Raw genomic sequence first — 25,067 nt, forward strand, 5'->3', positions numbered from 1 at the left:
AGATATATATGTTTAATTTAATCCTAAACAAGTTCTAAAGAAAAAAAACATTATTTTATTATAAGAAATGTCGATCACCGTTTTAATTTAAAAATAAATGTACCTTTTATTTTTTATAAGTGAATACAATGAGTTATTTCTATTCATATCTTTTAGTAATTTTGCTGCAAAATGAAATTAATTTACACATTTAACTTTAGTTGGAATTTTTTTATATAAATCTTTTTTTTAAATGAAATGTAATTCAATTTGAAGTGCTTAAATGAATTACAGTTTTAATTAAAAAGTTACAAAAGGGAAAAAGGCAAGGAAAATGTACAAGTAGGGAGAGACATAGCTGGACAAGGTAGAAGGGTGGTGAAGAGCAAATCTGTTACAGGAAACGGGTCATCATTTAGAAAAATACGAAAACATCAAAGACAGGATGAAGATTTGAGGGGAGGAGTATGTGAGGGAGAAATAAGGATGCGAAGGTGGACTTGAGTATTTTTAAGGGGAGACGCCACCCTTGAGAATGCATTTTCAAAACTGGAGAAGACATAAGGATTGAGGGAACTATAGCATAGCAGGTGCCAAAAGGAATAGAACAAGCATTTACAATGCAACGGTTTCGCCTTTGTAAAAGTTAGAGCTATTGGCATTGTAAATGACACATTTTTTATTTATGTGTTGGTTTTGAAAACAGATAAATAAATGGCAATGCCCTTTACAATGCCAATAGCTTAATCTCTCGCAAACAGTAAAAATATAAAGATGAAATTTGGGAATAAGGAGAGAATATGAGGGGAGGAGGGAGAGAAAGAAAAAAACGGCGGGGTAAACAGAGAGAAATATGGAGGGGAGGAACAGCGAGATGCAACAATGTCAGAGACAGAGGTGTGAAAATATTGAAGAGATAATGCTGTGAGAAAGAAAGAGGCCAAGAGAATGCAAGAAAGTGAACCAAACCGATAGTGAAGAAGACAGAGATAAAAATAGGGAGTTGGATAGAGAGGAAGGGATAGTGAGGTGGGAGAGGTAGAAGATCAAACGAGGGAAGTAAGAGAGAAAAGTATGTGATAGGAATGTAGAGCTTGGAGAGAGTTGTCAGCTAGAGAGGAAGAATGAGATATGGAAGTAGTAGGAGAAAAATAGAGTTTGGTGGGGAGGGAAATAGGAAACCTGGAGGGGAGTGGGAGAAAAAGACAGTGAAATAAGGAGAAGGAAAGGAGAAACAGGTAAAGAGTGGAGGAGGAGGGAGTAAAAGAGGGAGTGGGGACTTAGGGAGGAAGAAATACATGGAAAAGGACTGCTAGATGAGAGTGCGCAAGATAATCAATAATATAGGGACGGGAGAAAGGTAGTGGAGACGAAAGAATGAAAGAAGGATTTTTCTCAGGTGGAGGTTAGGTTCGAAAGAAAAACCAAAAGAAGGAAAGGGAGAGTAAAATACAGAGGGAGGTGTGGGTTGAGTGAGAGAGAGGAATGCTTATAGTGAGGCGCAGACAGTTGGCAGGGGGATGGGGAGAAGGTGAGAGCATCGTGGAGAGGCCAATGGAAGTAAAGAGAGGGAATTTTGAGCAAAGGAGTAAGTGAAAGGTCTAGAGAAAATAGCGAGAGTAATAAAAGAAGAGGATGAGAAAAGGTTAAACATGGAGAGACTAAAGTAGAGTGGAAGACTAAGAGGGAAGGGCACAAACTAATTGGAGTGGATAGGATAGGGTGGAGAGAGAGGAGAGGGGGTAAAGAAAGTGAGATGGAGTGAAACAAAGAGATGGAGAAAGAGTAAGGGAGAATGTGTCAGCAAAAAAAAGGGAAAGGCGTAAAAAGGGTGAGAGAAGGTGGAGGAATGAGAAACCGAAGAGAGAGGGAATGGGGAGAAAGACATGTAGAGTGACGCAAAAGAGAAAGGAAAAATAAAAAAGGAGAAAACATGTATATGTAAAAGTGGAGAGGTTTCATTATATTTTAACTATGAATAAAAATAAACTGAAAGCAGCATGCGACTCCAAGTGCAGAAGATTTTCTTGTACAGAGGTGTAACATGAATAATTGTTTTACTCAGTTGCTGAAGTAGAATTAGTCAGCACACGTACAGGGCGAGCAGACAGACAAGGTGCCAGTGAGAATGAACTAGAAACAAAGTGCTCGGTAAATTTTTAGGAGGGAAGGAGCGAGTGTTTAGCAGGGAAAGGAGAGACGCGGGGAAGGGTGGGGTGAGAGAGCATGAGTGTGTGTGAGGACAGTAAAAAATAATGATATGGTATGAGAGAGGTGTTATAGGAAAAGTGTGCATATGGAAAGCAGTCTGTCAGAATATGGGCTTGACCTTCCCCTCCCTAATCATAGGTTTACTCAGACAAAACTCCTTCCCTCTCCCATTCACTCACTCACTTCAGGCCAAGTCGTCCACTTGCTCTGTCCATCTCTGTGAAGTCCCCGAGACAGAGTCAGATATCACTCCTCTGACAGGAACGTATACGAAGAGCACTTATTTCTTTCTGAGAGGGAGAGAGGCTGCTTTGCAGAAACTTAACAGCTCCCGAGTCTTTTTCGATATATAAAAAAAATTCAGATAACACATGAAAGCACTTTTTGATGACTGATGTGCAGGGCGCTCAGGCCGTTATCAAATCAGACAAACAGCGATAGGAAGCAATATTGCGATAATTGCATAAGGTTGATATTGTAAGTACGTCCTCTTGTGTAATTTAACAACAGCATTTTTCTCAAAAAGTTCCAATCTATAACATAGGGCATTAAATTCAAAACGTGTTGTCAATGTTTTGAGCCAGTACAAACTGGGAGACGGGGCATTCCCAGGCTAACGTGTTCCAGCCCCAGTGCCCACGGGCCAAGGGCATGGCGATCAATGCGCTAAGCAAAAACAACTTAACAAAACACCACTTATTGGGGGCGAAGTCGCCCTCTGTTGTGGCAGTAGCAGCAGGGTGCCGAACAACAGAGGCGGTGGCAGGCCACCGTGCTCCTTTCTTAACACCCTGCCAACAACTCAAACAAACTGAGAGTGACGCCAACTCTGCACTGGCCGCGAAAAGAGAGACGACAAGGAAGTGAGCAGAAAGAGCAAGATAATAGGAGACAAACATAGCAGCTAACGGCGAGGAAGCGAGGAAAAACCGGGAAGCGAGGGAGTGCCTGGAGGAAACAGAGGGGAGAAAAGGCTAAACAAGCATTTACAAGTACGTGTATGAAAATAAAAAAACTTACCTCCGGGAGTCGGATCGGAGTAGGGAGCGGGTCAGGTCTGCGTCCTCACAGGGAGAGCCGTCCGGCTGGTGTGAGGAAGGATGCCGAAGAAAGAAAAATAAATAAACACGCCCACCGCCGCGATGACGATCAGAAAAGGGTGGAGAGGGAAGAAATCTCGGGAACGCCCACGAATCTGGTCCGGCCATGACGGACAGATCTCTGTTCCAATGGCTAGCCTCCATTTATGGAGCTAGCCAATGGAACAGAGGGCGGATTCCCAAGCCACATAGTTATTCTCATTAGGTTTTCGCCTGCGCGAAAAGCTGTGCAGTGCGCAGCTTTCACTTAGGCGAAACCTAAAAAGTGGATACAAATTTCTAAGTCTAAGGTATTCTATTAATTGGTTTCGAATAAATTGTGAATGTGCTTTATCCAGGAAATGTGTGTAGGTAGTTTAGGTGAAACAGCTTTTCACAATTGCCATTCTACAAATCCACATACGAGCAAAAATAACCCTCTGTGCTAAACTCAGGGTGAAAACACTTGTCGGCTACAGAGCCAGAAGGTTACGCAATCCGGCCCTTTCTTGTTATTACAGAATTGGAAAGGACTTTGCGTGGAAGACCTTTTTTTATTATTTACCTCTAAGACAGGCTGAGCCTGCCTGTGCTGGTTTCCTTCTCTGGCATTGATCCGGACCTGTTCATTAACACCCACCAGTGCACTTTAATTTCAGGGAATTAGTGGAAGGCTGCCACTTCTCCTGTGCCTTAGTGGAGCCGAGCTTGACGAGGAGGCTGTCAGCTGCCCGTGTGAGGCTCTCATTGTTCCCATGGTTGGAGTCCTGTTCCTTCCCTGGGATCAGTGTGCACTGAGAACCTGCTGCAGCCACTCCTGTCGTACACGGCTCTTAATGCAGTGAGGAATGCATGCTAAAGACTAATCCATGCTTAATAGGAACTCCCTTCTTCCCTCCTATGGGCCATGACATTGCTCCTTTCCTTTCATCTCCGTGTTTCCCGCTGCAGCAGGACTGGAAACAGTACTGGGGGCCGTAGGGGCAATGGAGTCAAAGGCGGTAATGCCAACATGGACACCCGCCTGTCCCCTGGTTTATCCTTTAGCAGTCATGTCTGAGGGCCAGAGGGGGGACAGGTATGCTCTGCCTACTGTTTTACAAAGAGGAATTATGTTTTTCAAGCAGTTCTTGACAATGGACCGTTTTGAAACAAAATGTTTTCCTTGCAGGTCCCTACATTTGCAGCCAGTCAGAGGCGGCCACAAAATGCAACCTGATAAATTACCATTCAATCAGTGACCCCTGCAAAGGAGTCATTTGTGCACCAACCTGGTAGTACATAGGTCGCACTGTAAATCACACCACCATTCGCAAAGCCCGTGCTGTGCAGTTTGCACCTGCCCGGTTTGTGGAAGAGGTCAGCCCAGCAGGGCGAGGGGTCCTTCCTCCTGCAGAGCTGGGTCAGGGTTGTCTGCAGCCGGGTGTGAACGGTGGTGATGACGCCATCCGGTTAGTAAGGGGCAGTAGGTGGACGGCTGAAGCTCCGTGCACCTCCCGACACCGACAGGTTACAAGAAACTAAGAGGGGGCTGGTTGCCTACATTTCTTGTGTCATCTTGAAATGTACATTCCTCCTCTTCGGAGTAGAAGAGAGCTGTAATGTCTCTGAGGGCTTGGCACATTCGAAAGGAAACCTTTAAATAAAGACATAAGTAAACCTCTACATGATAGAATAAGTAACGTCAGGTGTTACCAGCTGAGACATTGTGGTTCTATAGCATGATCACGAGCGTCATATATATTCTGACTGATGGACCTGAGATTGCCTGGAATGAGTCTTCGAGGCTCTGTAGTGATTCCATGGCTGTGTAACTTTAGGTCGTCATTGCGAGCCGAGGCGTGGGAGCCGAGACCCGAGTGTACAGCCGCGGCCAGGCCTCGTCCCCATTCCCGCCGAGCCTCCTCTTCTGGCAGGGAGGAGCCTGCTCTGAGCTCTCCCATGACAGAAGACAGAACACATTCCCCTTCCCTCCCTTAGCGCTGCATCCCCTCCATTCACCGCCCTTCACGGAGGCTTCTGCTCCCATCGCCTCCCAGCATGTGATAATGGGGGCTTTAAACTCCTCGGAATTCAGAGTTCCGTGCGGTTCATGCCAGATTTATCCTCAATGCATGGGATTTAACTCATAAGTGCCCGGGGCTCCTGGCAGGGTGCTCCTGCTCGGTACTGTGTGGAGCTTGCACCCGCACCATGCCCTGCAGGTCGTAATCTAGCCATTAAAGGCATGTGCTAATTGGATAGTGCTATTTTCAATGATGAAAACGTATTTACATTTTTTGTTTAAAATGATAATATGTGTGGTTTGCTGATATTAATTTGTTGAGGCTTGAATGGGCAAGGAAGAAAATACCCCTGGAGCTGGGCACCTGTGTTATGCGCCAGTGTGTCCCCTGTAGAAATGTTTTCACTTGGACTCCTCAGAACCAAAGTTTGCACTGCAAACAGAATCAAGTTTGCGCTATTTAAAACTTTATAAATAAATAAATAAACCTAACCACTATGAAAATAATAATAATAATGCGAATTGTAGAGCGCCTGGTTACACCACAACGGTGGGTCCCTGCACAAAGACCTAGACCCGGGGGAAAGGAAACCCAGGAATAGAGCAGCCCGAGGGGGTTAGAGCGGGTTGCGGAACAGCCAGGTTTTCCGACATGCCAATATAAATTGTTGTGTGATATGGAAAATATCTGGGTTGGAGGTTATATTCTATTCTCACCTTCTTTTTCAGGCGAGCTTGTGTACCAGGCAACCTCCCCAGACGAAGCAGCCCTGGTCACGGCTGCTAGGAACTTTGGCTACGTCTTCTGTGATCGCACACAGGATACTATCACGGTCAGCGAGCTTGGAGTCGAGAGGACTTACAGCGTGCTGGCCCTAATGGATTTTAATAGCGTCCGCAAAAGGATGTCTCTTCTAGGTGAGCTATAATATCTGGGATACAGAACCAACAAGGATCATTTGAGGAATTGTATTCCACACTTTCAGAACCTGTGGTGAAGTAGACAAATATTTGGAGGGTTGTGTCACCTTACCAAGATTCCATAACCAACATCTTTCTACTACAAATCGGTGTTTCCATTTACACACATATCTTAACTTGGGCAACACATTAAGGCTTTGTTACAACATTTGTTCACCACCACTGCTCCAGTGCTTACATGGCAAAGAAATGTCTGTGCTTAGGCAAACAATGTTCACAATAAATAAAACACTTCAGTGATCTACTATTAAGTCTATAGGTTCCCTTCTCAAATGACTGCTTTCTGGCTCAGTTTTACGCTCCTATACTATTAATTACTGTTGGATCATTCGTGTGTTTGTTTGTTAATGCACTCCACCTACATTGAGACTATCCCAGATGTCCCAGCGCCCTAAGCTTGTTAAAGGTTTGGTTAACCTTGCTAATGTTCATTGGCCTACAAAGCTGGTAGGGTGGATGTGACTGTCCCACTGACTGCTAGTGAGGAAGATCCTATATAAAGAAGAAATTGAAGTTTGTTTGCAAAATATTTACAGTCAAAAATGAAGAGGGCTCTCTCTATGAGCAACAAGACTCTGTGTTTGAGACAGTGTAGATTCATAAGGGTCAGGAGGAGACTCTGGATACAGTATTGAAGGACTGGCCATGTAGGATGGGATATCATGAGCATCGGTCTGAGGGGCGTGTAGGATAGTTGGGACCGTGCTGAGGCATTAGATACACGGCTCAGAGGCATCTCTGACGGGTCAAAATGAGGGAACTGTGGAAGGGGGTGGTTTCTTTAAAGGATATTTTAAGCATTCAGCTCTGGAGGTTAGCTACGGCATGCAATGTGGCATTCTCCTTCACCCTGTTTGAGATATCAGAAAATAGAAAGAAGTGCAAGAAGGCGTGAATTAAGACGGGAGGTCATGGGATCCAGCCAGATGTGCTTTGCTTTCAACGCATGTAGCAAGCGAACCTACAAAAAAAGATGAACTCTCGTAAGGCCTCAGTAGCATGCATCATTGGAATGAGAAGACCTCTTGTTTTTTGAAGTTCTGTTCTTTTTCCAACAGTGCGGGACCCTGATGGGAAGATTATGCTTTACACAAAGGGCGCAGATGATGTTATCTTCGATCGCCTCCACCGGGGCTCTAAGAACAATGACGCTGTGGAGAAGGCACTGGATGTGAGTAGGGTCCTTCCAAATGGATCACCAGCATTCTCCGCTTGTTTCTTTACGTCTATGATAATCCTGGGAGCATCAAGGCGACAGGGCCAAGGGGTTCAATGCTGATCACACAGATTAGCAGTTCATTCTTCTGTCCTCCTATGGGAGTAGTAGGCATTAATAATCATAGAACATACTGGTGCTCCGTGGTGGAGACACAATCTTTATACTAAATGTCTTCATTCAATGTGATGCCCCAAAGATTTGAAGGGACTTTATCGCATACATTTTGTTGTTTACGGTAGCCACCTAATCCTTAAGACTGTTGACGGGTGGTCTTAATCATCTAGTTCACTCCGTTTTCGGTCTCTGTGAGGAGCTCCACTTTGCCTATTTACTTTCATCGAATTTTGAAATAAATAACAACAGAATATCATTCTTTTCCAGAGCAGTGAGAAATCTATTTATAAGCAAATCAATGCATTCACATATACAGGACTACATCTGTATAGAATTGTTAAAGGCCCCACGCCAGTCTTCATCTTAGTGCAATATTTGTTACTGCTATAAAGTGTGTGGGCTTGAGTGGACAACTGATTTCCTCTTCCTGTTGGCCTTTCATCGTTGCCTTCCTTTTATCCTAATTTAGTTCTCTGACAACTCTTTTGGCGGTGCAACAAACCCAGTATTAATGCATTGTTGGGTTATTTATGCAGCATCTTTAACTGGTTAAGCATAACTATCTGGTTGTTGTTCACACTCCACATCTAGTTTGATGTGCGAGCTTTGGTAATAGGATTTTGCATCCATCTTCCATCCCCTATCTTTGGATCACCGAACTCCGAGATCTATAAAATGAGAGAGTTGTAGCCTTGCTTTACATCTATTAGTATAGCCCATTAACCTTTACAGAACACGCAGAAGACATATCTGTAGTAGTGGTTCACGTGCGCTGTAGTCCTTCAGAATCCATTAGTTAGCATCATCTGCTTATGGAAATCAACACATTTAATGAATTCGTTCATTATCTCCTACCAAAGCACACCTGCACTCTGCCTGGCCAGATTCTACAAACTGAGTCATGCTGTGAAACATTTAAGCTCTCAGTTACTGTCTTTAAAGATGGCGGCAATCCTCTTTCTGCTTCTGCCTCTGGTATAATTTCCACTGATGCCACTCTATCCCTTCTACACACACACCACAATATATGTAAAGTATGTTAAGTGTGTCTTTTTCAATCCATGGATTAATAAATACACGCTTCCTGCCTCATGATGAGACATAGGTGGGAAACTATTTGAAAACTTCTGGCACGGATTAGCACATTATATACAAAAGGAGGTGGGAAGCCTTTATCCAAATTAATAGATAAGATAAAAACAACTTCACGCAGAAATACTAGGAAGTGAGCAGAAACACTAGACTGCCAGCAGCTGTTAGCAGTGATGATTTAGTGTAACAGATGCAAAGGTTCATCTACTCCAGTTAAGTTTGAAGGTAAGTTTATTCAAAGAATAAACAGAGCTTAGAGAAATGCCAGCACCTTTGAGACCCAGGCGCCAACTCCCATGCAGAGTCAGCCATAATCCCAGCACATAATTCACCAGTAGCACTTCAAGCAGGAGTCCAGCGTTCATCCTTGGACTTCCACCTTCCACCGCACTCTGATCCTTGCCAAGCTGCTTATTCTGGTGACATGTCACTGCATCCACACTATATGCTTTCAATGAACTACTTGCTGCTGAACTCCACCGCACACTTTGGAAGTGGCCAATCTTCCTGCACTCATTACATCTTTTAGTAAATGCTGGGCAAGTGCTGCTATTTCCAAAGTGATTATGTGAACCACACCTTACATAGGAATTGCTGACCGTTCAATTAGTGAAACACTTGTTAATTCTTTTTTCAAATGTAGGATTTACATTTCCACTTGTTGCAGCACACACCATACTGCTCTCACCTGATGCCTCAGCTTCAAGAAGCTTAACTCTGCCCATGCTCTTTCAGTACCCTTACCTTTGCCAAGGACCTCCACAAATCTGGTACAGTGAAACACATGAGCCTTTCTTGTATCTTCTTAGAGTAAACATTGAAAACAGGTTGGTTGATTAGATAAATGTCATTCTGATCACCACATTCACAAGAAGCTACTAGCACTCGCAGCTCTGCAATACACTCAACCACAGATGTATGCACCTCTTACTCCAGTATTGGAACTTTCATAGATTCCCAAAGCTTGTATCATTCCCCGTTGTCGGAATGGGAGTCTCGATAACCAAAATAACATAGCAGTAGGTTCAAACGAGAAAGAAAAAAGGCCTAGGCCTCATTCCCTTGTGTAGCATATCCATCTCTTTTGACAAAAGAGACCAAAGTAAAGCAACAACCAATCAGATTAGCCTCACCCCATAGAACCCTACTGAGAGAACCTCAGATTTTCTACCGCACGTTGTGCTTAGGGAGTCTCCTCTGAACTCTGCTCACTTCAACTCTTGTTGGCTATTTTTCAGCAGCTTTATTTAGTATATCATCTGGAAGTGTCTGACAAGGAGAAGAAAGCCCTTTTTAAAGCTTATTCCACCAGTGGCAAGAAGAGCTATATGTGGAGGACAGGCATAAGGAATGCATTTATTGCCTGTACCCTGATCAAAAGGCAGCGGACTGCAAGATCTGCCACGCCTTCTCCACAAAGACTCTCCGGGACCGTGAGGGTCGTCTCCTCACTTGGCTCCAAAAGCTGAATTCGAGGAAGGAAACTCTGTCAAGTTACAGTGATGATTCATCATCTGCAGCTTCATCCAGAAGGTCAGTGAAAAGGGGTAGGGCTTCCACTTCACCATCCACAGACCGTCCTGCAAAGGCCTAAAAAAAGACCCCCCGTGAGTCTGAGAGCCGGAGTCCTAGCAAATCTCCACACCGTGGTGCAAAGGAGAGGGAAGGATTATCTTCATCTACAGCAGTGGTAGAGTCTGCTAAAGCTTTCAAAAAGCCCTATTCTCTAACATCTGAGAAGTCTGATAAAGATTCCAGGTCGTCGACGACGCTACAGAAGACTCCATCTACGAAGATGGCTAAAACACAGGCGAAGAAAGTTCCACCGTCGTCTGGCTCGTCGACGGTGCCTTCAAGTCTCCACATGACGCCGTCAGTGTCGACGGGCGCGTCGACGACGATTGTGGCGACGTCGATAAGAGTGTTGACGACGATAATGGCGACGACTGGGTCGTCGACGAAAGCAACTAGGACGTTGACAACGATGAGAGACCCAGGAATTAAATTCACTATTTGCATCTACTCTCTGTCTTTTCCTTTCTTCCTCAGTAAGCAACAAGATCTCCTCCTCAGTCAATGCGCTACTAGTTATTTGCTCATTGTCTGTTCCTTCCCCCATTTTGACGAAAAGGCCTTGAGGCTTCGAGGCGATAAACAGTTTTTTCAACGTATTTATATCAATATTTACTTGGCGGTGCGTCCAAATGCATAGCAGAGCAACAGCCTGTCTAGAAGTAGTGGCATTTGGTATTTCCTTAACACGTTCTGCTTCAATTGTTGAAAACCCACACTTTTGCCATAGTGACAACAAATGCTGTTCTGTTTGCACATAGTTACTTAATTCCAATAAACACTGGCTATAAGATGCGGGCCAATCTTTTGCTAATTCTAGCTCTTTTTTAGTAGGCTTTTTGCACTCACTATTCACCATTGCTATTGCAGAACAGTCTTTATATTCAGTGGAGGCATTCCCCTGGCCTTTCTTTTTTGAAAGGAGAGCTTTATTTTTTGCAATTGAAAGCCACTGCTCTAAACAATCTTTTACATAATGTGAATCCCATGATGGGTCACCTTTTAAGTGTATTCTTTCTGTCAAACGTTCAATATCATCTATCTCAAGAGAACCAAATCTAGGCCACAGCCCTTCATTCCCTTTCCACGTCCATACTAGTGCGCAAAAAGGAGTTACATATTCTAAACAATTTGTATCTTTCACAACCTGAGCTGCAGGGCTATCTGCTGGTAATTTAAAATCCTTCTCTAATGACAGTTGTTTAAACAATTTATTTGTCTTTTTCACCATGCGAGGCCTTACCACCTCCATAGTTCCTTTAGAATTACCAGAACCCATTGTGCCCTTTACTCACAATTTTTAAACCCTGAAAGATAAAACAAATTTGTCTCCTGGAAGTAAAATTTTGTTAAGATTTGGATAGAGAGACTTGAGAGAAAAAATATACAGTTGTGGAACACTCAGACACCACATAAAACAATTTGACTTCTCTGATGCAATTTTGTTTTGATATCACTCAAAGAAGCATTTTCAAATAAACATAGCAGGACAATACTTTTTTAAAGACTCTAATCATAATTAAATACAGTCATTGATCAATGACAGGACAGTGCAAAATTGAAAAACATTTCCTTGTGTCCTGCAGCCAGCCAATGGTCACTGCTTCCCTCGCCACACTCTGGGAGGTCTTTTTTATCTTTTCAACCCTCTACTCTTGGGTCATAAATTATTGTCCTGCCTAGGCTCTTCTGTCCCGTATGGGATCCCGTAGACCCTGCCGCATATCAACTCCAAGGTGTTGATACAGAGAAATATTTCAATGACGATAAAAATTTCAATCACTTGATGGAAAAGACTTCAATCAATGATGACAAAAAAACAATCAATGTTTCTCTCCAGTCCCCTAGTTAGATTAGATGCCGGTTACTACCTCCTCTCTCTTCTTTTTTTTTTTTTTTTTGTTTAAAAAAAATACTATATTCTAACTGAGCATTTGAAACACTGAAAGGTCACATCAGCAAGTTATTTTAGCTTTACAGCCTGTACATATACAAATAGAAGTGCCATGCAGGCGCAGAGCATAGAGCAATATAAGGGCACAAGGGACCAGAAAGCAAGTTTAAGCCAACCTGCAAGATTCAGAGGCTTTCCACAGCTGTTAACCCATGACGTGTCGCAGAGGTCAATGTAGGGCTCGGGGTCAAGTTTTAATAGATCTGTAAGGGGAGGGGTGTTCAGGAGCACGGAGCAAGCAGCTTGGTCAGAGCGGTTAGCTGAGTAGGTCTGAGCTAGTGTGGAGGAGAATATGGGATTGAGATATATTTTTCCCCACAGTTACCCCCTTGCCTCCCGCACTATTGCTGGAAGAAGAAGACTCTGAGGGTGATGAGCAGGATTTTTTTGGCTATGCTCATAGCCCCTCACAACTTTTGGTAAAATGCCAGGATACGGATTCTGAAGGTGAATACCTTCATGAGCATTCATATCAACAATCCTTTCATCGCCAGGAAGACGCTGGCCAAGAGATGATTTCAGTCCCTTCTTCCCTCTTGGCAGATCTTCAGTGCATGTTGCAGGATTATAGGAAGAGATTCTCTCAAACTCCTCCTCCTCCTTCTCTTTCTGCTGTGCATGATGTGTCTGTTCCACCAGTTTCGTCAGTGGTTTCTCCAGGGGCATCTTCCCAGATGGTATCACAACCGCATGTATCCAGCCCAGGTATACCTCCAGTGGTTCAGGGAGTACAGGATGATTCCTCGGGCGAGGATCAAGACGATGACAACAGGCCTGACCAATGTGTGGAATGGGATGATTACGTGATTCCTGGTCCTGCTTCTCCTACTCCGGATCCATTGGATTCTCCCCAGCGGACAAACTGAGGGAAAGAGCCTCAAATAGATTTAAGCTTCCTATGCCTTCTGTTCAAACAAAATGCTTCCTTTATGATTTTAAGGAGCCCTATAGGAAAATGGTCCGTTCCATTCCCATTGCCAGCCATGTCTGGGACGAGGGGTTGAAAGCAATGAAGAACCCGGCGACTGTCATCCCAGTCTTGCCACGCCTGGAGAAGAAGTACAAGGCCCCTGATGACAGTCCAGCATCCTTGATAGGTCAGCCAAAGACGGATTCTGTAATATTGCAGGCGACTCAAAGAAAGTCACGTAATCCTTCTGCACCCCTGACGACTCCTCCTGATAAGGAAGGCAGACGTCTTGACAATGCGGGTAAAAGGTTTTCTTCTATGGCGAGCCTTGTGATTAGGGCGGCTAATGCGTTGGTGATCCTTGGCAGATACGATCGCCAGATGTGGTGCGACCTCTGACCATATTTAGACCAACTACCAGAGGAATCCAAGGTGGAGGCAAAAAGGATTTTGCAGGAGGGTGAAGCTACATCTGCGGAGGTGAGCGACTGCGCAATGGATATTGCCACTACGGCTTTCCGCTCGCTGGCAGGCGCAGCAGTTCTTCGTCGCCAAGGCTGACTCAGGGAAACATGGTTCCGACCGGAGGTTCAAACCAAGATCCTGGACCTTCCTTTTGATGGTGAGGCATTATTTGGCAAACATATCGATGATGCCCTCCAGGACATAAAAAAGGACACAGAGACGGCAAGATCCCTGGGAACTCTACAATACCGGAAGGTTCTTTTCTGGGGAGCCAGAGGAAAGAGCACCACTTCCTACAGGGGTTCATACCAACAACAACGGTATTCTTCTTATGGTTCAACACCTCAATCGTCAGTCTTATCACCAAAGGCAAGGCCATACCTCTTCTTTTTCGAGGAATAACTCTAGAGGAAAACAGAATTGCCAGGGGCGTGACACCAACAAGAGACAATAGCGGCATTCTGGCTCTGCCTGCTTTACCCCCCTCCCCGAAAACATCTGTGAGAAATAGGGTGTCTCGATACCTCCGCAACTGGAAACAAATTACATCAGACTGTTGGGTACTCAACATCATTCAGAGTGGCCGTACGCTGGAATTTGTACATTTCCCACCTTCCAAGCCCCCTGCTGCCATGCCTTCGAAACATCTGCATCTTCTCAGGCTCGAAGTTCAGCAGAGGCTCCTCAAAGGAGCAATAGAGCCAGTCCCCCTTTCTCAGAAGGGAGAAGGTTTTTATTCCAGGTTTTTTCTGGTCAAGAAGACACTGGAGTAATGGTGCCCCATTTTAGATCTCAGGGGGCTAAACACCTGTCTCATAAATCAATCCTTTCGGATGGTGTCTCTTCAGGATATTTTACATCTCCTCAACCTGGGGGACTTCATGTCTCTCGATCTCGAAGATGCGTGTTTTCACATACCCATTCATCCAGCCCACAGGAGGTTTCTGTGGTTCACAGTAGCCAAGAGCCACTTTCAGTTCAATGTTCTTCCTTTTGGACTTCGGTCTGCTCAGAGGAACTTTACCAAGGTGCTGGCACCAGTGGCAGCTTTCCTAAGGAGGCAACATTTTCAGGTCTTCCCCTACCTGGACGATTGGTTGTTAAAGGCCTCGACCAGGCGGGCAGCGGAGTAAACAGTAGATGCGTGTACGAGACTGTTTAGCAGTCTGGGCCTGACTCTCAATAGGGAGAAGTCATCTCTCTGTCCATCCACAAAAGCAAGATTCCTGGGAGCCATCCAGGACACATCTCCCAGCAAGGCTTCTCCATCCTTCGAAAGGCAAGAGAAATTGATGTCGATGGCTTGTCTGTTGCGAAAAAGAAAGTGTCTTTCAGTACGCCGTTACAAGTCCCTTCTAGGAGTGATGTCCTCCTGCATTCCTCTAATACCACACTGCAGGTTGCGGATGCGGTCACTTCAGGAGCAGCTCGACATGCAATGGCAGCAAGATCACGGGTCTTTCGACAACAAGGTTGTGATCACGGTGGCAATGAAAAAAGCAGCCTTGTGGTGGACGAAGGAAGAAAATGTATACCAAGGTTTATCCTTCGTAATAAATCCAGCTCCTCAAGCAGTCACTACAGATGCATCGCTGGAAGGCTGGGGTGTGGTGCTGCAAGACTTTCAAGTAAGCGGGAGTTGGTTGCCTCAGCATCGCCTTCTTCATATCAACCTCCTGTAACTCGGTCGATTCGTCTGGCGCTGCAAGTTTTCCTTCCACAGTTGCAGGGGTCAGCAGTTCTTGTCCGCACAGACAATACCACAGCAATGCATTACATAAACAAGGAAGGGGGTACCAGATCTCTTCCTTTATCGCAGGAGGTCCAGAAAATTTGGGAGTGGGCGCTCATACACAGGATATCACTGCAGGCGTAACACCTTCCTGGGGTCCAGAACGAAAAAGCGGACTTGCTCAGCAGGCTGTCGTCAGTCAGCCACGAATAGGAACTGAACCAGACTATCTTGGAGGAAATTTTCCGGAGGTGGGGCAAACCATCAATAGACCTCTTTGCCACCCCGGAGAACAAGAAATGCCGGTTTATTCAAGCAAGCTTAACCATCGCGGATCTCTAGGGCATGCGCTTTCTATAGCATGGTCAGGCCAATTTGTTTACGCCTTTCCTCCCATTCCGTTAATACCGAGAATTCTCAAGAAAATCTAAACGGAACCATGCAAGATGATCCTAATAGCTCCAGCTTGGCCAAAGGCAGTTTTGGTTCACTAAGAATCACCTTCTCTCTCTGGACCTCCACATCCTCTACGAATGGTTCCAGATCTTCTCACGATGTCCCAGGGCCAAGTCTGGCATTCGGATCCTCGCTGCTTACATCTATCAGCATGGCTCCTGAGCAGCGAGAGTTTTTTGGTCTAGGTCTCTCAGAAGAGATAAAGGAAGTTCTCTCTCAGGCTAGGTCTCCTTCAACTAACAAGACATACCGTTTAAAATGGAAACAATTTTGTATCTGGTGTTAGCAGGAAGATATTGATCCTTTTTCGTCTCAACCTCACCAGGTTCTTCCTTATTTCCTGTCTTTGGCTAAAGCAGGGCTGGCTCACTCATCCATAAAAGTTCATCTAGCGGCTGTGTCTCGCTATAGACGTACTGCATCTGGACCTTCCCTTTGGTCAGCCAGGATTATTAGGCAATTTCTCAAAGGCCTATTTAGAGTCTTTCCTCCAGTGAGGCCTCCGCCTCCCACGTGGCATTTGAATTTGGTGCTCTCCCAGCTCATGAAGCATCCCTTTGAGCCGATTCATCAAGCAGATATGAAATTCCTCTCATGGAAGTTGGCTCTCCTTCTGGCTCTCACTTCGGCTAGAAGAATTGGTGAGCTTCAAGCTCTAACGATCCAAGAACCTTTCCTCCAATTCAAAAGGAATACAGTAATTCTACGGACTAATCCGAAGTTCATACCTAAGGTGCCTTCGGGTTTCATTTAAATGAGCCGGTGATTCTTAAGGCTTTCTTTCCTCAACCTTCTACGTCGGCGGAGAGAGAACTCCACTCACTGGATGTGCAGAGATGCTTGAAATTTTATCTGGACCGCACTGAAGACTTTCGAAAATCTTCTCAATTGTTCATTGCATTTAGTGCTCCCCGCAAGGCAGAGTCAGAGCACACTCTACAAGATCCATTGCTTTGCCTACGGCTCTTTTTGCGGGAGTCCAGATTAAAGACATCTGCAGGGCTGCAACATGGAGCATCACACACACCTTCACAAGACATTACTGCCTGGAAACCTCAGCACAAGAAGACACGGTCGTAGGCCAGGCCGTCCTGAGGAACCTCTAATTGATTGGTGAGCTTTCCTTTCTTCCCTCCTTCCTTTCTTTATTGTTATTAGCACATTTTGCTATATGTTCTTAATGTTATTGCACTGTTGACTAATGTTTTAGTTGCATGTAAAAAAAAAAAAGAGATATTAGAGAATAGAGAGAGGAGAGATGGTAATGTCAATAAGGGGGCAAGATGTATTATTTATTTATTTATTAAGAAGCTTATAAAGCGCGCGGCTACCCCCGACGGGGGTGTCCCGGCGCTACGGACTGAAGAGCAACATGGATATCTTGTAGGCTAGAGGTTGGAGAACAGCCAGATGTGCTTCTGACTGCTAGCTACTCTGATACAAGCTTTGGGAATCTATGAAAGTTCCAATACTGGAGTAAGAAAACAAGTTACTTACCTGTAACTTTGGTTCTACAGTATTGGTAACTTTCATAGATTGCCAAGCGCCCACCCTCCTCCCCTGGGAAAGCTCAGCCCACAACAGGTTTTTGGTTATACTGTTACACAACGGCAACAAAAATCTGAGGCTCTGAGGTTCTCTCAGGAGGGTTCTCTGGGGTGAGGCTAATTTGATTGGTGTTGCTTTACTTTGGTCTCTTTTGCAAAAAGAGATGGATATGCTACACAAGGGAATGAGGCCTAGGCCTTTTTTCTTTCTCTTTTGTACCTACTGCTATGTTATTTTGGTTACCGAGACTCCGATTCCAACGACGGGGAATGATGCAACCTTTGGGAATCGATGAAAGTTACCAATACTGGAGTAAGAAAACAAGTTACTTACCTGTAACTTTGGTTCTACAGTATTGGTAACTTTCATAGATTGCCAAGCGCCTACTCTCCTCCCCTGGGAAAGCTCAGCCTACAACAGGTTTTTGGTTATACTGTTACACAACGGCAACAAAAATCTGAGGATCTCTCAGGATGGTTCTCTGGGGTGAGGCTAATTTGATTGGTTGTTGCTTTACTTTGGTCTCTTTTGCAAAAAGAGATGGATATGCTACACAAGGGAACGAGACCTAGGCCTTTTTTCTTTCTCTTTTGTACCTACTGCTATGTTATTTTGGTTGCCTAGACTCCGATTCCAACGACGGGGAATGATGCTAGCTTTGGGAATCGATGAAAGTTACCAATACTGGAGAACCGAAGTTACAGGTAAGTAACTTGTTTTCTTCTCTGTTAACTGTTTTTACATTCCGAATGGTGCTTCTTCATGTGCATCTAAATAACAAATGTTCCTTGCCTCAATTGCAGAAAAGTTGTCAAAGACACTTTGTACAAGACAGTAAAATAATAATGCTTTTTCCCTTTCAGCATCAAACACTCGCAGTTTACCTCCTACTTCAAGTAGGTGGTAAGCCACATGCAAACGGGAAGGGGTCCTCAGAGGACCCCATCCCTGTGTGAATGTGTGAGAAAATAGTTTTTAAGAGCAGGCAGTGATCCCAGGGACCACTGCCTACCCTTAACAAGCATTGGCATAGCCAATAGGTCTCGCCTTTGGGACCCTATAAGTGTTTAGCCATGCATCGGTTGATGTTGTTGCACAAAGGATATTGTGCTGCAAAACTAAATACTTATAAGGTCCCAAAGGTGAGACCTATCGGCTATGCCAATGCTTTTTTTTCGTTTATCACAGGGGGAGTACTGATCAATCTGTAACACGGCGCAACAAAGGGGGTGAGAGAGGGACACAGTCAACAGAGGTTAGGTTGAGGAAGCAGGTCCTGGGGGCAACACAGACAACAGAAATTGGGAAGGAGGGGATGGGATAAACCACAAGAAGTACATCAATGGAAGTGCGGGTGGGATAGGGCAAAATGGGGGAGATGTTTAGCCCTTTAATAGTGTGTGTTATTATCACGCATTGCTGGTAAGTGGTGTCGCTCCCACAGACCCCAGGAGCTCGAGTGAGGATCCCACAAGTGTGTTTCCTGCTAGAGGCTGCTGCCTGCATGGGAAGCAAGGGACAATGGGAATGGAGAGCTTATTTCCAGTGAAATCAGTTGTTCAGACAGCTGGAGCTGGTTATTTAAGGAGTTTAATTCGGAGCCGGCTGACGAGAGTGAGTCGAAGGGCCTCGAAGGCACCAGAAGTAGCTGGCGCGCGCTGGGTTCTGCCACCAGGAATGCCTGGTATGGGCCGGGGTCTGCTGGCAGGAATGCAGGGAATGATTGCATCTCGCTCAGGCTGTAGATGTGAATGATTTCACCCGCATGTTAGGTGCCTGAAATATGTACAGGCGCGAGGCCTGCAGCCCCACACCACTGGCTATTAAAGGCCCGGTATGTCGGAGACAGGAATTACTGCAGCAGCAGCCCCCGGGGAGGACAAAAACAGATAGCTACTACTTCATAAACTCCAGAGAGGAAAACATTCTGCGCCATGGCCTACATGGGGAATTCGTTAATTTACAGAAGCACGTTGTTATCTTCCACATCTCCAGTTTTATCAGCAGAACACCATGCACTCACTGTACAATATCATTAAATTTAGTGAGCCAAACCCAAACATAACAATGGATTTACATGTATGCAAACTCACCAGTTGTAAACATGCCTCCGGTGCTTTCTGGGTGCAATATGATTTGCATATTTAAAATGTCTCACACACACCTTGTTCAACTTTGTAACTTCTGTCAAAGTCTTCTCATTATATTCCCTATATTAAACATTCTTGGTGACGTTGGCGTACATAGATAGAGTGTTTGTTCACCCTATAGATAGACATGGTGATTGAATATGTCGTATAAGCTGATTGATTTATTTTTTTCAAGTTTATACTACAAAGAAAAAGAAAAGGTTGAAGAGACCAGGACATATTTGACAAGACCTACATTCTAATAGGGGAATTTCTGATGCAACTTCCAGCAGGTTATAATTAATATATAGGAAACAAAGAGCTCTTCTCCCATACCACCCTTCTTCAGACTCACGAGACACCCAAATGCTAGAGCGCATTTTTGTTGCAGGTTAACAAAACAATCACCGGCAAAGCTAATATGTGTGTTCAAGTTCATGCGAAGGTTGTGTTTTTTACTGCAAGCCGATGTAACAGAAATGAAAAATTACCTGCTACTGCTTAAATGTGGTGGCCATGTACATGCAATAACGATTTTAAATTGAAAAGAAAAATAACCATCAATATAGATTGAATAAAACAGTATCAGCCAGTGCAAGACAAGCAATGGGAAAAAAAAAGAACACACAAATGCAAACAGCTCGTGAAAAGGCAAAGCGACGGGAAGACAAGCAGTTGAGAAGGGAATAGCTGTTTTCAAGCACTTGTGCTTGTGCTGGCATCCACCCTGCGGGAGTGAGCAGTGGCGCGCGGGCTATTTGTTTTCAATTAGCATGCGTGCAACTGCTCACTTCCGCAAGTTGGATGCAAGCACGAGTGCTTGAAAAGAGTTGACCAATTTTTAAAGGTCATCTCCTAATTCAGCGTATGTGCGCTGCCTAGGCGAGACCTGAAAAATGAAACATATGTTTAATTTTTCTTTTTTTAAATGCATACAGTTTTCCTTCAAGGAAAACGGGATGCATTAAAAAAAACTGCTTTATATAAAAAGCAGTCACAGACATGGTGGTCTACTGACCCCAGCAGGCCACTATCCCTGGGATTGCTAGCCATTCCTAATGGGCTCGCAAATAGCACTTGCCTCATGAATATTAATTAGGCAGGCAACTTGTGACCCCATTAGGAATCGCTAAGTGTCTGAGACACTGTTGTAAAGTGCATTTTGCGAGTCGCAAAGTGACGCAATTTGCAAATCGCTAAATGTAAGGGTCGTTAATCTGGCCCCTAATATATTATTTCCATTTGATAGGCAATTTCCCTTGCATTTGTAGGAAATGAGCGGGCTTGCTAATCTGTTGTTTATGAGTCATCATATTTGAAGCCAAGTCTGCCTAAAAATAAAATATCACAAAGAATGTATTTATTTATTTATTTATTTTAAAGGTTTTATATAGCGCTGGCTAGACCGAGAGGTATCAAAGCGCTTTACATGAGTATCAGACCATAGTTGCAGGTTACATCGTTACAAAGGTTAGACAGTTATTAGAGCATGGCAACATAGTACATGTAAAGTCGAGACAAACAAGAAGGACATATACGTAAGGGAAAAAGCGGGCAAAGGGAGAGATTCAGAGGAGGGGGTAGGAGCAGGGGAAAATAGACAGAGAAATGGAGGAGGGAAAGAGGGGAGGGTGAGAGACACAGCATGGAAAGAGGATGGGGAGGGTGATGGGGACACAAACCGGTAGACGAGTCAAAGCTGCGTCCAAAGTCCGGTAACCTGTGATCCCAGCGGAAGTGAAATAATTTCCCTATCTCTGTTGCGAGAGGCTCCCGATACGCAGTGGACTCTCTCAGAGGGGTCTCTGAGACTCCAAGGCCTACATACTGTATCCTTCCCCAAAAAGGGGAGAGGGAGTGCTTTGACAAGGGGTGCCATACCATACCTCAACTGTGAGTGGCTCCCTTAGCGCTGTGGACTCTCTCAGCGGGTTTGCTGAGACTACAGAGTATAAATATTGGATCTTTCCCCAACAAGGGGAGAAGGAGTGCTTAGTCAAAGGGCACAAATGGGCAGGGGGCTAGCGGTTTAGCAGGCAAGGGGAGAGGGGATAGGAGCAAAGGAAGTAGACAAAGAGAGAGAGAGAGAGAGTACTAAATAGGAACAAACAGCATCAGTTTGGGGGACAGACTGATTTCTCTCAGCGGCCATGAGTTTACCCCATCTCTAAGGTAAAAGCCTAGCACAGGCCATTCAAGAAGCTTTGCCATCCAGGACATGAAGCACACAGTTAGTAATTCGATTTTTTTTCTTCTCACAATTCACAGAAGTTTATAGAACACTGCACATCAGTAATAGAGATGTTTTCATATTAAGTTATTGGGTGCATATGATGATGCTCTGAACCAACAGTGTTTAACCCTGTCATCATCCAGGTGAGATAGTATAGAATCATGAGGCTGAGGGAGAAGATCATGAACCAATGAAGGCCAACTCGTGGACCTCAGGGTTCTCTGTAGAGGACACGTATGTCAGAGGGAGCAGGTATAAGTTCTCCCGGACGTTCAGGATGAAGTTAAAGTGACCCATAGCGGACTGTAGTGTGGGCAGATAGGCTCTGAAAGCTCAGCTATAATGTAGCCTGCACAGTGAAGCGGTAACCCACCCCTGAAATAGCAGTGCCCATATAAATCTCTGCTCAAAAGGTAGTTATGTCCTTGCAACGAGGAACAGGGGGAATGTAACCACACCCATCAAGCGCGATAGACTTGTATAACACCAACAGTCACAGAGGCGCACCAGTGAATCCCAGGCACTGTAGCACCCCAATTCTTTGTAATTAATCTCAGCCACCGGCATTTGTCCTGATACCAAACAGTTTGCCTGCACCACAGTCATGATAGCAGTTCTAACGAGTAGGCTTAAAGGAAACCTCAGAAACCTAGAAAGTGCAGAGAGATCCTTTCTACACGAAATGTGAGGGGATACATACTCCCGCTGAAACAATCTTAATACAGAAATGGGTATCCTCTCAACAAAAGTGAATGGTTAAGGGAAGAAGAGGGAAAAAGTGTAAACGTACCTCCACCACACTCAGAGGTGGGAAGAGGAAAAACCTCTTTTTTATTTATATTTATGTTTAATTTAAGACTCCTAAAGGTCAGGATGGGCTTACCCATATTCCAGGGAGCACTTAGAAGACAAGTTATTTTTAATGTTTAGGGGGTATATTATATTAAGATAAAATTCCTAACTCACCCCAAGTACCCCTTTATTAGCGGGCCGAGCGGGGATAATAAAAATGAGGAAGGGGTAATGCGGATGTTGTGGTCCTATGACCCTAATAAAAAAGCGCCTACATGTTTCTGCCCTACTCTATTGGCCTGTGTGGGTCTAGGGCATTCGTCAGGGTGATACCAGAGAAAAGAACCCTGTACGGGTTCGGTAACAGGAGGGGTGGGAGGAAGCGAGTCTGACACGTTAAGTAGAGATTTCAGGGAAGGTTTTATTTTTAGATATGCTTTTCTTCTTCTACTGGACATTCTTATGCAAGCAAACTCGTTGGGCTCCGTCCTTACGCCCTTGGGGAAGTTAGGTAGTTCCAGGGTGTTTCTGCACCTCGGTGGGTGGGTGCCCTCCAGACCGGAAGTTCTGTACTGGACGTCGGTGCTGAGGTCCGCAACTCAGGTCGTGCGTGAAAGAAAGAAGAAAAGCAAGGAGTCAGTGTAACGTTCCTTGCGGACGTTTAGGGACCAGGGAGTGAAGGACACCAAGTGTTCACAAGGCGGTCGGTTCTAAGTGCGCGTGAGGGGATAGGGTTTGGGAACTATACTGCTAGAATGCCCTTCACTCGTTTGAGAGCCTGCCACGAGCAACCCAACCCGCCACTTTGCCCCATACCTTGGTGAGCCACACTCCTCCCGTGGGAGCGTGGCGGGGCGAATCGCCGGACCGTTGGCCTCCTGGCTTGTCGTCGTCAGCTGGGCTCGTCAGGGACTCTTCTTCGCCGTACTCCGGTTCCGGTCTCGATCTCCGACTTCTCACGCTTTCTCCTCCTAGGGAAACACCGTCCACAATCTTCCTGGAACCACCTCCTTTTGGCTCCGTGACGTCCCAGGGGGGCGGAGTCTCGTCACTCTCGAGAGCTGCATTAAAGGGGCCGCGTTCCCTCTCGTCTTCGCTTCCCCAGGCTTCCTTGTCAGCACAATTCCACTCCTCCTGCCAGTGAGAGATCGACTGTGTGGAAACAGAAAGGGGTGATAACGGTACAGCTGACCACCAGTCTTTTCCATTTTTGTCATCACTGCAGGTGTCAGGGTTTCGTCCAGCCCCGTCACAATCCCCTAGTAGCTTCACCTTGCAATTTTTACAACCTTGATCGTATATTGTGGAATATTTGCTTCAGCGTACAACAAACAAACAAAAAAAATAATTTTAAAAGCTGTATTTGCTGTTCTTTGGGGAATTGCCCCCAGCTGTAGACAAGAATTACTTATCAGGGGGCGGTGGGAGGAAGGCCCTGTAGTTACACTTACTCCAAGGGTCCCAACCTGCAGGGAAACCTATTCGTCCAGACCGCTCTCACCGCTGGTGATGCTAGTAGCCCAATTGGATGTTATTGGACATTTAGCCAAGCTGCTATGGCAATCCATTGGACGAGTTCTAAATCACGTGAAAAGTAGAAGTATCTTTTAACAAAGTCATGGTCAAAAATTATAAACTTGAATATACAATTGGTAGACATCCCACTTACTGATTCAATACATAGCGATTTCCGTACCAGCATTGTTCAAACCATATTATCCATGGTGGTTAAAACCAGCAGGTGTAGACAGAATTTGAAGACCAACATTGCCTTTCGAGGCTCTACACTGGTTAAACAACTTGGGGAATCTCTTGTTGTGGCATAGCTGGACTGGAGATAGAGCACTGGCAGACGTTGTATAGGTATGAAGATGCACAGATGAACCCTCCCATTCAGGTCCATGCCCTCTTTGACTATTTTCATTAGGTTGGCATGATTCACCATATCAAAAGGCCCTGATAGGTCAAGTAGGAGGAGAAAGCTGGTGTCCCCCTTTTCCAAATTGTGAAGAGCATCATCTGCTATTTTCTCTGATTGAAACTAGAGGTTGTTTTCTTCTATGAAGAGGTTTAATTAAACCTCGGCACAGTATCTAGCATATGTTAATCTTCTATTAAATAACTCTGTAGACAGTCTTTGTCAAATGAAAAAGTTGTTGCCTCAGTGTATTCTTCCTTGTTCCCTCCACAGGCATTTGCCAGTGAGACACTGAGAACCTTGTGCATAGCTTACAAAGAGGTTGAGGAATCTGTGTACACCCGGTGGAGCAAGAAGCATATGGAGGCTAGTGTGACGCTAGAGAACCGTGCAAAAGAGCTCCATGCTGCTTATGAAGAGATTGAAACAAATCTCGAGGTAAATGCAGGATCCCTAATGGTTTATTTTAATGATGAACTGTTGAGAGAATAAATTGTAAACCAAATCCATCTAGAAATATTTCACTTTGAGGTTTTGTCAAAAATTGTCTGTGCGAAGTTGGGGCAAGATGTACATAGCTCTGGGTTTACGATGAGATAATATCGCATTTTTGTGATTCGCTATTTGGTAATCAGAAACAACTATGTACAATATGTTTCACCACATTTAGCAATTCCC

General features: G+C 44.8%; 1 protein-coding gene across 1 annotated transcript in view; it reads left to right on the top strand.

Annotated features, from left to right (window-relative positions):
- LOC147673324 (phospholipid-transporting ATPase IK-like) overlaps positions 1-25,067 on the top strand; it is a 460,742-nt gene that overhangs the window by 314,837 nt on the left and 120,838 nt on the right. Inside the window, exons 16-18 of the mRNA XM_086947163.1 lie at positions 6,004-6,192; positions 7,314-7,426; positions 24,663-24,827. Of these exons, the coding sequence (XP_086803289.1) occupies positions 6,004-6,192; positions 7,314-7,426; positions 24,663-24,827 (467 nt within the window). The remainder of the gene's footprint in view (positions 1-6,003; positions 6,193-7,313; positions 7,427-24,662; positions 24,828-25,067) is intronic.

This window comes from Lissotriton vulgaris, chromosome 12 (assembly GCF_964263255.1).
Source record: "Lissotriton vulgaris chromosome 12, aLisVul1.2, whole genome shotgun sequence".
NCBI lineage: Eukaryota > Metazoa > Chordata > Amphibia > Caudata > Salamandridae > Lissotriton > Lissotriton vulgaris.